We start from the raw sequence: 14,117 nt of genomic DNA, 5'->3' as shown, positions 1-14,117 counted from the left end.
TTATGCTTGCATTGTCCCTTGGAGGGTAATGCTGATGCCTAAGCAAAATGAGCATTTACAGTGGTACCTCAGGTTACAGATGCTTCAGGTTACAGACGCTTCAGGTTACAGACTCTGCTAAACCAGAAATAGTACCTCAGGTAAAGAACTTTTCTTCAGGATGAGAACAGAAATTGTGCGGCAGCGGGAGGCCCCATTAGCTAAAGTGGTACCTCAGGTTAAGAATGGTTTCAGGTTAAGAATGGAACGCCGGAATGAATTAAGTTCTTAACCTGAGGTACTATGTATTTGAAACATAGGCAATTGGAAAGTACAGTGGTACCTCAGTTTTTGAACGTAATCTGTCCCAGAAGACTGTTCAGGTTCTGAAATGTTTGAAAACCCAAAACTCACCAGCCGACAGCTAGGCCTCAGGATCTTGCATGCAGCGGAAGCCATGTGGCAATGTTTGACTTCTGAGGCGTGTTTGAAAACTGAAGCATTTACTTCTGGGTTTACAGTATTCGAAAACCAAAACGTTAGTCGACTGAGATGTTCAAAAACCAAGGTACCACTGTATAGTCCTAATCTAGAGCTCACTGTACGGCAGGGAATAAATCTTAATTACAAAGGCAAAGCAACAGCATGTCTACCCATAAATCAGTCCAACTGAACTCAACAGGGCATACTTCTCAGTAGATAGATAAAGAATTGCCCTTCACACCCCATTTGGGCAGAAATCAAAGCTAGCTGGAGTCAGGATCGATCGCAGTATGCTATTTAAAAATCCAGGTTGTTAGCAAAAAGCAAAGGTACTTTCAAAGAGAGACCAACCTCTTCTTAGTGGATATATATTGTCTTGAATACTAGCCAATCTGTGCCAGCCATGAGCGACTACATCATTTGTTTAATGAATGGTTGGTTTTCCTTAATGGCCAATGGGCATCTCTTTATCAGAGCTGACTATATAAAATGGTTTATTGATAAAGAGTTGTCTCTGAAGGGACACGTCTTTGCTGCCACCATCCCTTCCCCACAACCCCAGCTAGGATGCTGAAGCTAGAGCTGGCTGTGAAAAGAACAAGAGAAACACGCTTTGGAACAGTGAGAGGAGAAATACCTGCAGTGTCAGAGTTCCTGTGGAGGACCAATTTATTAAACATTCAGCCTGAGCTGCTTGCACAAAACTTACAAGGAGCTTAGATTACATCCAGACTTTTTCTGAGCTTTCCCTCTGATTTGTTTACGGGGCAGTTATACGAACATAAGCATTCATGCTGCATTTATCCAGATTTGCTTGTGAGGTGTTTATATGTTGTTCGTTCACCCTACACTTTACCATGTGTTTCCCCACCCATTTCCTAATGGCAAAAAGCCAAATTCTTTTCTAAAAGTGCAAATGTTGCGCTAGGGTAACAGAACCCTTTAATCCACTTTAATTGCGCATATCTGAAGTATGTGATTGAATTCTCCCACAAAACGCTGACGGTATGGAGGCACCCTAAGTGTGAAACAGACACAGAGAGCTCTAACTCTGAAAAGTTAAAATCAGCCTTTTTCAATCTGGTGCTCTCCAGATGTTTTGGACTCCATCTCCATTAGGCACCAGCTACCATGGTCATATGTACCATGGTACCAATAAGGGACGTGGGTGGCATTGTGGTCTAAACCACTGAGCCTAGGGCTTGCCGATCGGAAGGTCGGCGGTTTGAATCCCTGCGACGGGTTGAGTTCCTGTTGCTCGGTCCCTGCTCCTACCAACCTAGCAGTTCAAAAGCACGTCCAAGTGCAAGTAGATAAATAGGTACCACTCCGATGGGAAGGTGAACGGCGTTTCCATGCGCTGCTCTGGTTTGGCAGAAGCGGCTTAGTCATGCTGGCCACATGACCCGGGAAAACTGTCTGCGGTAAAACGTCAGCTCCCTCGGCCAATAAAGCGAGATGAGCACCGCAACCCCAGAGTTATCTGCGACTGGACTTAACTGTCAGGGGTCCTTTACTTTTACCTTTTTTTACCATGGTCAATACATTGTCCAACTTCAGCAGAAGGGCTCCAGGTTAGGGAAATATGGCCAAAACTCTCATGTGGTGTTTTACTGCCTTTTGGGGTACCAATGGGGCAAAATGTTATAAGGAGGCCATAATTCCCAAGCGACCTCTTCTTCCTAAGGGAAGCAACCCCCTGGGGAAGTGCTAATCATGGGTAAATGCTACCCATGGAACTTCTTGCCACTAGAGGTAGTGGGGAGAAGAATAAATAACTTGTATAACTTTGGGCCCATCATAACTCTTTTTCTCTTGGAGCCATGCAGCTTCAAAGCAGAATTTCTCACTTCAGCAAAGTAAAGCATGCAAGCATGTGTGAATGGAGGATATAGGAATGTTTCGGATTGCGGATGCATCTCAACAGAAGCATGAGTGAGAGGTGTTGTGATTCATGTGTGAGATAGTAGGCATTTATCAGGTGGTGGGAATGCGTAATTGGAGCTATCAGCATGCTCTTAGATTTGAGTGCCAAACTGAGTAGGAGCAGAGGAGGAAGATTATGTTTGGAATGCAAGGAAGGGGAAAAAAAGCAAGCTACAACTGGAAGAGCTCAGTTGCTAAAGATAAACGACAGCAACAACTCGTGGCCTTAGGTGATCTCAAGGCTGTTCCATTTCATGCACTCTACAGATACAGTGAGAAAAACTACATCTCCTGAGGGCGCTTGTTTGCATTAGGAATGTTGCATTTAAGCATGCTGCATCCTTACTGAAAATATGTGGAAACCTGTACAGGCACTGTAATGGTTCCTAAGGGGGTTGCTTGTGCGTAAGCAGGTGCCTATCTTGCTGGCTGGGTGCAAACACCTGGCTGGGCTGCCAAAGTGAACCTCCTCTGTCCGGACAGCCACTCGCCCGTGGCTGACTCAATCGCTGGCAGAATCCGTGAGTGGGCGTTTCTTAAACTTCTTCCAGCAAAGAAGCTCTTTGACGCCTAGTCTCCACCTACCCTCTCTGCGTGGAAGCCTTCTGCGCAGGGAGGGCGTGGGCAACGGAGGACCCCTACTCTCCCCGCTGGTCCCAGGCAAGGAGTCATGGGACCGCCTCGCCACTTCCCCCAGCTGCCCCCCTTCTCCCCTGGTGCTACGCTGATTCTCTTCCCCAGAAGATGGGCTGCTTCTCCCGATCCCTGGACGCCCTCTGGAATCCCTCTGGCTTCCGCGCTCTCCCTCCAGTACTGATGGCAGTTCCCTGACAGGCACTAAAAATGGTGCTTTGCAGGCCAAGCTGTACTCATTTGAGAAGGATTAATATTTCTGCTAACAACTGGAAAAAATGCATTAAAAAAGAAAAGAAAAAGAAAGAGATGGAAATCTGAATTAAATTTGTGCTTGGCCATTGTGCCAAGCTGATTTGTCCTTGGAACACTGCTCTTTTCTGATGCCTTTGTGCATTCCACTTGGTCCACAGTGTGGTGTGGAGGCAGAAAAGAAAAATCCTCAGCAGCAGCAGGCTAGGAGAAGTAACAGCATCTTAAAAAGCAGAGGCACCTCCATCCTTTCTGAATGAGGGTGAACTGCAGTGCAGAGGGCTGGAACTTGCCCAGACCCACAGAGTAGCGCATGTGTGCTCATCAGTTCTTCAGCCACACAGGTACAAGCAAGCCTGCATTCTAATACAATGCAATGTGTTCCAGAGGCTGCACAGTGAATTACTAGGTATGATAAGCTATTTCCTGGGATTGCTGGGATGGCACAGGGTGCCTCAGACGCAGGAGAAAATAGGGTTCTCTGTGTTTTAATTCTGCCTCTCTAGACAAGCTGAGGCTACACACAACTGCTCTTGCTCCCTTGGTCCTTTATGTTACTGGAATCGGGGACGGACAAACAATTCCGATATGAACCCCCTTTCTTTCCTTCCCAACTTTCTTTCCTAACGCTTTTACTCTGGAAAGCTCTTAACATTGTCCAGATCCTCCCTGTTGGCCTGTCTCATTCCGACCAGCTCTCTGTTATTGTTGTTCTGTTTTTGAGAAGGATTAGGGTGAGCCCCTCTCTCTCCCCACCCCCACCTACATATGGGATCCACAAACGCAGTCAGCGGTTTTCTGCTGAGCTCAGCAGAAATTCACGAAGAAAGGTCAGTGACCAAAGAGAGGGGCGATCCATCATAAAATAAACTGTTTTTATTCCCCAGGATAAAGGAAGGGGGGCTAGCAGGGGGTGAGATTGAAAAGAAAACATTGCACATGAACCACCCCCCAACTCAAACACACACGCACACACACATACAACCCTCCTTCCTGGCTCGCTCACTCTCTGTGTAAGGGCAGAGCTTTCCTCATTTACAGGAACACTGCAGCAAAGCTCTTAATGTGATTATTATAATTATATCTTGACTAGAACTTTTTATAAACAGTCTCTTTTGAAATCATGCCTGGGCAGCCAAGTCTCCAGCTGAGCCCTGGACACATGGAACAGGGTATTTCATGGTGGGAGAGGAAATGTGCATGCGTGTGAGAGACAGGGCGGGGGTGTGTGTGGAGGCGGGAGTGATTGTGCATTGAAGTTCACAGAATGATGTGGGAATATATTTATATGCACATGTGTGTGAATTCATGCAACTATTTCCACACAGTAAGAACATCGTAGGAGCCAACTCCGAGGGGCTGAGGTCCCTTCAGCCCGCCCAGTAAAATACCTGAGGGGGCTGCCCCCCAAAGTTGATGGGCATTGCCATTCAAAAGGTGTGTGCACACAGCATCATGTGATCAGTTACGCGGGATGAGGCCTACCTGGGCCCCCCAATATTTTATTCAAGTTGGCACCACTGAAGTGTGTGTGTGCATGTGTGCGTGTGCGTGTGTGCGTGCGCGCCTGGGTGATGGGCCACTAAGAAAAACAAAGGAAATGGACTCTGTGTGGCCAAAAGTCACAGCTGAACATTTGCAGTGATATCACTTAGAGGGAAAAGCAGCAAGCTTGAGAGAGAGAGAGTCAAGAGAGCAGTGCTTGATGTCTGTTAGAATCCAAGGCTGCGGCTATGGAAGAAACAGGACCCTTTTGGGGTGTTAATGCTGTGAAGCCTTCCAGGTTCTATATATGTATGAATAAACCATATAACATAAAGACACTACTGTCTCCACTGTGCCTCATTTCCAGAAAGGAACATGAAGCCTGGGTAAGCCCTGGAATCTCACTCAGCTCAAAGACTGGGGTGGGACGCAACACTACATTTGTGTGTGTGCGTGTGTGTGTGTACACACATATGTGCATACATGTACACTTGATGATACATGTACTCATGAGAGAGCATGAATGTGGCAGATGTGCCTTGTATAGTTGTGGGCTTGTTGTGTATGTATGTTGACTATATGAGCATGGCGTGCACTTAAGGGAAGGCAGGGCTGCTCAACGAGCCTGACTTCCTCAAGTTAAAAGGCTGTGAAAATGTTATGGTTCCCATGGTGATAAGTAGGTCAATGCTGGCGCCTGTGAGGATTTCACTCTGTGTTTCTTTGCCCTCAGCTTGTTATATTAGTCCCACAACTGTCCTCTCCCACTCCCCCCACCTCTCTTTCTCTCATCTGCTGCTGTCTCCCTTCCCATGCTGTGTTACTCTTTCGCTGCCCATCCTACATCCATCTAGGAACATATGCACCCCCTTCGCCCCATCCCCATTCCTTCTGCCCTCCCTGCCCTCTGAAACAACCCTCTTCTGCTTGCTTGTGTGGTCCCTCCTGGGGCTGGACTTTGAAATCTGTTGAAAGGAGGCCATTTTTTTGCCAAAATAAACAGCCTGTCATGTTAAATTACTCTCTCTTCCTCTTTTATGTCCTTTAATTTTCTATTTCCCCCCCTTCACCCCACCCCAGTCTTTTCGGGCTGGGGGTCATTCTCTTGTTCTGATGTACTGTGTTTGTAGAGAACAAGAGCTCAGAAAGCATCTGGCAGTGGGTGAGGGTTTCCACCTGGGGATGTTTTCCAGAGTTGCAGATATTGTTCCACCCCCAAGAGTCACCACCCGGAGATGTGTGTTAGGAAAAGGGGGGTGCAACGGGGTGGGCAGGGATCCCTGCTTGCAATTTAACCTATAGCACACCATTATTAGAAAGGGCCCTGACTTGCTGGGGTCACTGCCTGTTCTTCCTAATTCACACCTATCCAATCCAATTCTAGGTTACAAAAGGAGGATTGCTAAGTAGAGAATGGAAAGTGACAGAGTACAAGCACCAATGCTTCTCCTTCATTCTGTCCCATGGTCTTCACTGGCCAAATAGGTTTTGCAGGTTTCCAAAGCTAACAAAACTTGTCTTTCTAGGTATGGAAGTGATATGAGTTTGTACCCAACAGGCAGCTTTGCTTCAGTCATACTGCCTTCAACACTGAAGCCCTGCTCAAGTGTTAAGTCTGGCCGATTCTGCCATAATTTAGCACTCCTGATTTCCATAGGAGAAGACCTCAGATTTCAAAGCTACTGCCTGCTCTTTCAGCAGAGAGGGGAAATGCTTCCATTGCGACCAACTTATTCACAGATGGCTTGAACTGGGGCAAACACTTATCTGCTGACAAAGAGATACATAGAGCACTTATTGGACCATACTGAACAGGGACAGAGAATCCTTCCACAGAAAGAAGACCCAGCCAAGAACCCGAACATACCTCCCTCCCAACAAGCTCCTTCTCTCTTGCCAGTTCCTTTATGTGTTCATTTAAGCGCTTTGCCTCCTTCTGGTGGGCAGCCATTGCGTCCTCAAACTGTGCCTGGAAGGTCCGTAGCTCACTGGTGATGCTGGCGACTGTGTTCTGTAATGAAGAAATCACAGAATCAAGCATGGTATCTGCCACTTTGTTCTATGTGTTCTGTAAAGTTCCAGAATATGGAGACACCAGCAGTCGAAGGCTCCCACAACCGTTTCCTCATAAAGCTCAATTCTAGGGTAGCACTGCAGGTTATCTGAAATTTGCTAGTCCAGGAACAAGTTAGATGCCTTTACAGGGCAATTGCTTTTCGTATCTGAAGTACAGGGCTGTTTCAAAACCCCAGTGGAAAGTCATTTAGGAACATTGGAAGCTGCCTTATGTCGAGTCAAATACTGATCCACCTAGTTTAGTATTGTGCACACTGACTGACAAGCAGTTCTTGAGGGTTTTAGGCAGCAGTCTTTTCCAGCCCTACATGAAGATGGCAGGTGTTTAACCTGGGATCTTCTGCTTGCAAAGCCTGTTCTCTCTCATGGGGCTGAGACCATTCTAAGCTTTGCAGGGCAGTTTTTCTGCCCAGGAGGAAATGTAATCCCAACCCCAATGTAAGTGAATAGGAAATCCAGTTGATCACACAAAACAAAGCATTCAAATTAAGCAAAGAGAAAGTTGGCCAAATGTAGAAAAGCCATGGATGCTTCAGCTGAGATTCCTGCATTGCGGGGAGTTGGACTGGATCACACCTTGGGGTCCCTTCCAATTCTACAATTCTCTGATTCTATATCCAGAAATAGCTAGACAGATATTGTACCAGAGCTTTTGGGCTGACAACAACACTGATTGCAAAGTTTACCAGCCCATGCAACTATCTTTACAAAGACATTTTAAAAAAGCAGCTTTAGTTCAGCACCCATCCCTGGTAGGGACAACTGGTTCTTCCCTAAGCAACAAGAAAAGAGTTGATCTTGTTCCTCACTCTAAGCCAAAAACACTTGCCAATATCTTCACCCATATAATGTTGCAAGACACTGTAAGGTGTCCTCCATAAGTTTAATATTCTTTTAGGGTTTTCCCTCCCCTGCCTGTGACAGTCAGTGATTCTACAAGTTTTATAGACTCATAGCATGCCAAGATGGAAAGTGATCTATTAAATCATCCAGGCCACCCTGCCTTAATACAAGAAACTCCCTGGACAAAATTATGGATACTAGCAATAGCTTTGGGTCTCAACAGGACTATGGTAGGACATGAGTATGTTTTGATGCCAAACTGAAAACAAGCAGCATTTGAGCAGGTTCAGTTCCAGCAGAAGGATTTGTGAATAGGTCCTTATCTCTCTTTGGCAGAACAACCAAGGGTCTACAGCCTCAACTCTGTATCTGTAAAACTATACCCATTGAAATAATAATGAATAAATTATTTTGAAATAACAAAATTAAAAAGATAGGAGAAACATTCAAGACTTCAATAGGCAGAACTCACTTCATGAATCTAAGGTGTAGTGAGTGGACTGGAGTAGGTAGGGGGTCAATAACAGGGAAACGCAAAAACACCCTGCCTGCTATAATTCATGGTTTGTGTATTTCTTCCTTCCCAGTGCCACACACAAAACCAACAGAACTGTGACATGCAAATTAGTCATCTAGTAAAAGACTGTTAATAGGAACATTTGTCTCCTTTATGGGAAATGACCTCCTTGGCATGAGAGAGAGAGAAGATACAGGAAAGCACAGCCAAACCATTTCATGGAAGTTAGGAAATGGTCAGCAGCAGGAAACCAATCTTTTGCTGTTGCAACCTTACGGTAAGAAATAAGCTGAGCTTTAAGGAAATGGTGTTCAATCTCAGATCAGTTTTAGTGGAAACGAGAGCGAGAGAGAGAGAGCGAGAGAGAGAGAGAGAGAGAGAGAGAGAGAGGAACGTAGTCTGACCTATAAGGCAGCTTCCCATTTGTTAATTCTGGCCTAGTATCTACTCCCAAGTGGCAGTGGCTCTAGGATCTCCAGCAGAGAACTTTCCCACCCCTTGCAACCTGATCCCTTTTAACTGAATATGTCAGGGACTGAACCCAAAACCTTCTGCATTCAGAGTGTCTACTTTATCAATGAGCTATGGCTCCTCTCTGGGCTGAAACCAGTCATGCTTTTTCTGGGAATCTTTGGAACTGAGCTGAAAGGCTGTATCATTCAGCAGCCTGTGAAGATGGAAGTTCAAAAAGATACAGCACATCATGACATAACGAGCAGCAGAAAATTAACTTAAGGCATGGCTTGTGTAAACACTTGTGTAAACAATGACTTTGCCCAAGAGATGTGTTCAAAGGAAGATTCAATAGAGCTACTCTCAAATATCAGGTAAGAAAGTATTTCTAGGATGATAAATGGGGTGATGAGGGATGGATTATGGATGGTATTCAACTACGGTAAGTTTTACTCAGGGTAGACCCACTGAAATATTGAACATGACTATGTCAGGTCCATTTTTTTCAATAGGTTTACTCTGAGTAAAGCTAAGGGCTCAGCCACACACCTTTTGTCTTGCGCTTTCTAGGTGCAGGTCTTGAGTGCTTTAAAGCGTGGATCTGTGCCTAGAAACACAACACAAAAAAGAAGCCTGGACAAGTCCTTCACTGAATACCACCCTATGCACTCTACTGTGAGCTACAATTGCTGTATATGAACAGTAAGGCCTGACTCCCATTTCAACTAAAAGCGGCCTTGTTTCAGATCCCTTGGATGCAGGCAGAGGCGGCACCTGCAACATCCATGGAACCCTTCTGGGTTAAAGGCAATGCTATAGCTGTTGACCGCATCTAAGTGGGACCGATACTGGACAATTTGGAACTTGGCTGCCAATTAAAATACTGTACCCACTTCTCTCCTTTATCTCCCATTCAGGCTCCAGAAGAGTCATGCAAGTGTCAGCTCTCGGTTTAGAGCAGTAGCTGCACATCTAAGCATTAGTTACGGGCACTAGGAGAGATGCTTTCTTGTTTATTCCTGAGGAGCACCAGGGATACATTCCCCACAATGTGTTGCTGCCACAAACCAGCTAAGAGAAAGTGTGAACGAATCTCCACCCAAAAGGAAGTGTGTTATGTGCAGAAACACAAGAAGCTGGCTTATCCCAGGTCAGAAATTATTTATCAGTGCAGGAGCATAGTGGTTAATTCTGAAGTGCAGGTATTCTAAGATGAGAGAGTGAGAGTGTGTCTTTTGACCAACAAAGACATTATGGCTTCAATATCAAGAGAGCTTTTTCTCACCCCCTTCTGCTTTGTTTAACATTCACTCACTATTCTGTAGCATTAGGATTGGTCAAGGGACTTTGCCATTTTTTTCAAAATGAAACAGGCAGTTTAACCCTTAGCTATGCAGGCTGATGCCAACAATTACTTCTTCTGCTTAACTGATTTTGTGGAGTCTCCTGCCCCACCCCTGCCTGAGAATAGCCTATTTATTTGACATGCAGCGGATTGACAAATAGCACCCCAGGAGATTAGTGCTGTGGAATAAGCAGCTGTGCTTTGTCCAGAGGTGTACCTAGGGGTTGGTGAAACTGGCCCATGCCAGGGGCGCAGGCCTGCCTCCCCCCAAAAAAAATCACCTATCAGAGTATGGAATGTATGACTTAAATATGTGTGGCGATGTGGCGCTGCTGTTACAGCAAGATCAAACGCAGAAGCTTCCCATCCTTCTTGCATCATGGCACAAAGGCAAGCAGGAAAGTTATTTTCTTCAGGAGGGGGGCACCGAAACAGCTGCTTGCCAGGGGCATGAGGGATCCTAGGGACACCTCTAGCTTCATCCCTGCCACTGTAGCCCAGTATTTCATACTCTGAGTTGTAGTAGGTTTCTAGGATGTTTCTGGCTACAGTTCTCTGGAACTGAATCTGGGATCTTCTCCATGCAAAGTGTGTGCTGCAACACAGAGCTATAGACCTTCCTGTGAAGTGGTAGCAACAGCTAAAAGACTGATGCTGGCCTTGCATCTAATGACTTGTTCTGTTCATTCAATGAATAGGAATCTTCTATTACAACTATTGTTCAAATATATTAACATTGCTTAATGCACGAGCCACAGTGTTTTCCTTCTCTAAATGTTCACTAGACTTTACAAAGGCTATCTCCTTACTCTTACCCCAATTTCCTGCAAAATGTTTTTCATTATTCAAACATACCTAGCAAAATAAATAAATAAAATGTTCTTGCTCTGCAGATTAAAGAAAAAACCCTGACCAATCTGGACCTTCGGCCTGTCTATACCCCTGGTTAAATATTGTCCATGTTCCCTGCTTCCTTGATAACATGAATTGTCACAATGGTTTCCTGGATCATTGTGCAGTGGGCTTACACTTATACATTTTTCATATTTTTATATCTATTCTCATATTGGGTTTTTCTGAAAAGGTAGGGGATTGACTTATGGATACTGAGTGCCCTCTAGTGCTACCAAAGCAGCAGTACTCCAAAACTTTGGCCCAATCCTGGCTGCAGGATATAGGCTACAAAGGTAAGAGTCTACTCTGGACCCTTCAGTTAAGCCATTTCCAAGGCAAACCAATCTGCCTAACATAAAAACTCCATAATATACAGTAGAGTTAAACCAAAAACAAACCCCCTTCTTATACGCCATGGGTATTTGGGGGTTCAAACTCCAGGTGAGCACCATGTCCTTACCTGACATTTCTAGGCAAGCCACACTTTCTCAAGCTCACTTATCTGATTTATAAAATGGGTGCAGCTTGCCAACTCTGCCACAATATTTGTTGTGAGAAGGCATAAGGAAATGCCACTGTTCATCTTGATTCTGATACTGCACATATGGTAGGCGATGAAACAAACTGTTTCTAGACTTGGGACCTCTTCTAGTAACTAATTGGAAAGGTTGGAAAGGACAAATTCTAGCTAGGAAGCCATGTTAGTTGTTACAGGAAACACAGCAGAGTGCCTTGGGGCACCTTAAAAACTAGCAGGTTTATTTTATTGTTTCAGCTAAAGTGTGTCCTGGCATAAGCCACAATAAATGGGCTAGTCTCCATGGAGCTACAAGGGTCTTTGTTGATTAAATCATAAAAGGCATATTATATCATGGGACAAATGGAGCTGGAAAGAGACAAAAGGACATCAGTCTAGAAGTCATCGAGGATGATGCTCATAAGAATGCTTCTGATGTAATTATAAGGCATGAGGCACATAGGAGCATCAATGCTAATAATACCCTTATTGTCAATGTACAACCTGTGTACAATGAAATTAAACAGCAAAAGGTTAGATTTCTGTACTTCACTGACACAGCTGTTAAACAAACAGAGGGGTGAGTTTGGTAGCCCAACATAGAGACTTCTGGACTCCAGATGGAATTGAATGACCAAGATTGGTTAGTCTCCTTTATTTTTATTTTCTTTTACTATTAGTATTCAGACTAGATGAGGAGCATACAATCCCAAACGATCGTAATATCCATCTACAACAGGGAAGTTCTTCCTTCCTTCCTTCCTTCCTTCCTTCCTTCCTTCCTTCCTTCCTTCCTTCCTTCCTTCCTAAACCTGTCTACCTTTTGGGCCCACCAAAATGTGATTGTCCACTCTTCTTTTTTAAAATGGGATTCAGGCAACAGGGAAGTAGAGGATTACTACAGAATTGGCAAAAGTAGAAATAATAAGACAAAATCCCTACACTCTTGTCTTGTGGGGGGTGGGGGGAGCCACTGGCAGGGACTGCTGTTCCCAGAGTGGAACAAGGATATTCCTGCTTCCCTTGCTGAGTTTGTGAGGCTCTGTTTTGCCATCTAGGCCGAAGGGAACTCCAATGGGGATTCAGGGAGGGGGAGCTCCAGGAAATGAGAAGCTCTTGGGCAAGATCTTTTCTTCTGGTGCCAGGAACTTGCTCACTGCGTTGCAAGCCACACACAAGCTTCTCCAAGGAGGAGAGAGATCGGACCATGCATGGAACACAGCCATGCAGCTTCCAGCTATGAATTGCAACATCCCCTGCCCCTAGGGAGGAGGGTCTGGCTTGGATTCACTGCCTCGCCCTACTCTGTCCCAGCTTGAAGAATCTCCCTGTCATGCACGACCCTCCAGAAAACAGCTTACTGTATCAGTCATAATCTCACTGTCTTAGAGGGATCACAGTCAACGGTGCAGCTCAGAGATGGTGGACCAGAACGGTAGAGATTGCCAATAAATCCTAGCGATAGGGCAGGTCACATCCATTCCTGTCATTCTGTGCTGCTCTACAAGTTTGGGGTGGGGCTATTGTTTACAGTCCTTTGGGGAAATTATTTGTTTTAAAGCTGGCTTCCCTTTGGTTCCCAGTCAATCTTTCCAGCTGAAATGCTTTTCAAATTTGTTCTGGTGGGGGTTTCTCACCCTTGTTGTGCTATTTGTTTGCTCGGTCTTAGGAGGCTGTGCCTTGTGAGCTTGTGAACTGATCTCTCCAGAGATACGATAGGGCCCCGGCTAATATTGCCAATGTGTTTTTTATTTAAAGGCAGAACCAAACAATCCCACGTTGAGCTATTAAAAAAAAGAAAAGGGGGAGGGGGAAATCTTGTGGTGCATTATGGAAACAAATTGTAGAGAGAGAGAGGGCAAGCCAGAGTCAAGCAAATCGTGGGCAAGCAGTGTCCTTGTGCTCTATACAGCAACTCCAGTGGTCACCCCCCTCCTTCCAGAGAAACTCAAGTACAATGGTACCTCGGGTTACAGACACTTCAGGTTATATACGCTTCAGGTTACAGACTCCGCTAACCCAGAAATAGTACCTCGGGTTAAGAACTTTGCTTCAGGATGAGAACAGAAATCGTGTTGCGACGGTGCGGTGGCAGCAGGAGGCCCCATTAGCTAAAGTGGTGCTTCAGGTTAAGAACAGTTTCAGGTTAAGAACGGACCTCTGGAACGAATTAAGTACTTAATGCGAGGTACCACTGTACAGTGGTGCCTCGCAAGATGAAAATAATCCATTCCGCGAGTCTCTTCGTCTAGCGGTTTTTTCGTCTTGCGAAGCAACCCTATTAGCGGCTTAGCGGATTAGCGCTATTAGCGGTTTAGCGGCTTTTAAAGGCTTAGCAGCTAAAAGGCTATTAGCGGCTTAGCGGCTATTAAAGGCTTAGCAGCTAAAAGGCTATTAGCGGCTTAGCAGCTATTAAAGGCTTAGCGGCTTAGCAGCTAAAAGGCTATTAGCGGCTTAGCGGCTTAGAAAAAGGGGTGGGGGGAAGCGAAAAAAACCGCAAGACTCGCAAGACGTTTTCGTCTTGCGAAGCAAGCCCATAGGGAAAATCGTCTTGCGAAGCGCATCGAAAAACGGAAAACCCTTTCGTCTAGCGGGTTTTTCGTCTTGCGAGGCATTCGTCTTGCGGGGCACCACTGTACAGAGTTTCAGTACATGAAAGAAAGGGCTGCAGCTCAGGCACAGAGCACATGCCATTCAGGCAGAACGCTCCAGGT

The 14,117-nt window shown here is 45.4% G+C and overlaps 1 protein-coding gene across 2 annotated transcripts in view; it reads right to left on the bottom strand.

The window, feature by feature from the left end:
• The window catches only part of CROCC2 (ciliary rootlet coiled-coil, rootletin family member 2), an 87,853-nt gene that overhangs the window by 25,829 nt on the left and 47,907 nt on the right, over positions 1–14,117 (bottom strand). For both annotated transcript variants that reach the window (XM_028730975.2, XM_028730976.2), the window contains one exon: positions 6,626–6,769. In XM_028730975.2, coding sequence (XP_028586808.2) covers positions 6,626–6,769 — 144 coding nt within the window. The remainder of the gene's footprint in view (positions 1–6,625; positions 6,770–14,117) is intronic.

This window comes from Podarcis muralis, chromosome 6 (assembly GCF_964188315.1).
Source record: "Podarcis muralis chromosome 6, rPodMur119.hap1.1, whole genome shotgun sequence".
In the NCBI taxonomy this organism is placed as follows: domain Eukaryota; kingdom Metazoa; phylum Chordata; class Lepidosauria; order Squamata; family Lacertidae; genus Podarcis; species Podarcis muralis.
Note: the sequence above shows the minus strand (reverse complement) of the source record. Positions and strands in the feature narration are given on the sequence as shown.